The sequence below is a fragment of the Penaeus monodon genome, chromosome 24 (assembly GCF_015228065.2).
Source record: "Penaeus monodon isolate SGIC_2016 chromosome 24, NSTDA_Pmon_1, whole genome shotgun sequence".
NCBI lineage: Eukaryota > Metazoa > Arthropoda > Malacostraca > Decapoda > Penaeidae > Penaeus > Penaeus monodon.
Genome location: NC_051409.1, coordinates 3,127,504 through 3,127,790, shown reverse-complemented (window position 1 = coordinate 3,127,790; position 287 = coordinate 3,127,504). Strand labels below are relative to the sequence as shown.

The 287-nt window shown below is 62.0% G+C and overlaps 1 protein-coding gene across 1 annotated transcript in view; it reads right to left on the bottom strand.

Annotated features, from left to right (window-relative positions):
• Positions 1-287, bottom strand: part of LOC119588979 — a gene marked incomplete at its 5' end in the record, with an annotated part of 2,760 nt that overhangs the window by 2,283 nt on the left and 190 nt on the right. The window contains 1 exon segment of the mRNA XM_037937582.1: positions 65-235. Within this exon segment, the coding sequence (XP_037793510.1) occupies positions 65-235 (171 nt within the window).

Below are 287 nucleotides of genomic sequence, written 5' to 3'. Positions count from 1 at the left end.
CCTTCGCCACCTCCACCACCATCTCCCCCACTATCCCTCAACGCCTCCTCCTCGCGCCTCATACCAGGTACGTGTTCTGGATCTGCATCTTGCCCATCATGTACGAGATGAGGAGCAGCGGCGTGACCATCATGGCGGCCACGAGGACTCCCACGCCGAGGAAATGCGAGTCAGTGGTTTGGCCGCAGAAGGGGGAGCTCACGCGGAGGAGGCCGAGAGCGCAGGCCACGCACACCTGGTGGGGGCGGGGGAGGGACATTTTAGAGATGCGTGTATGTGTGGGAATT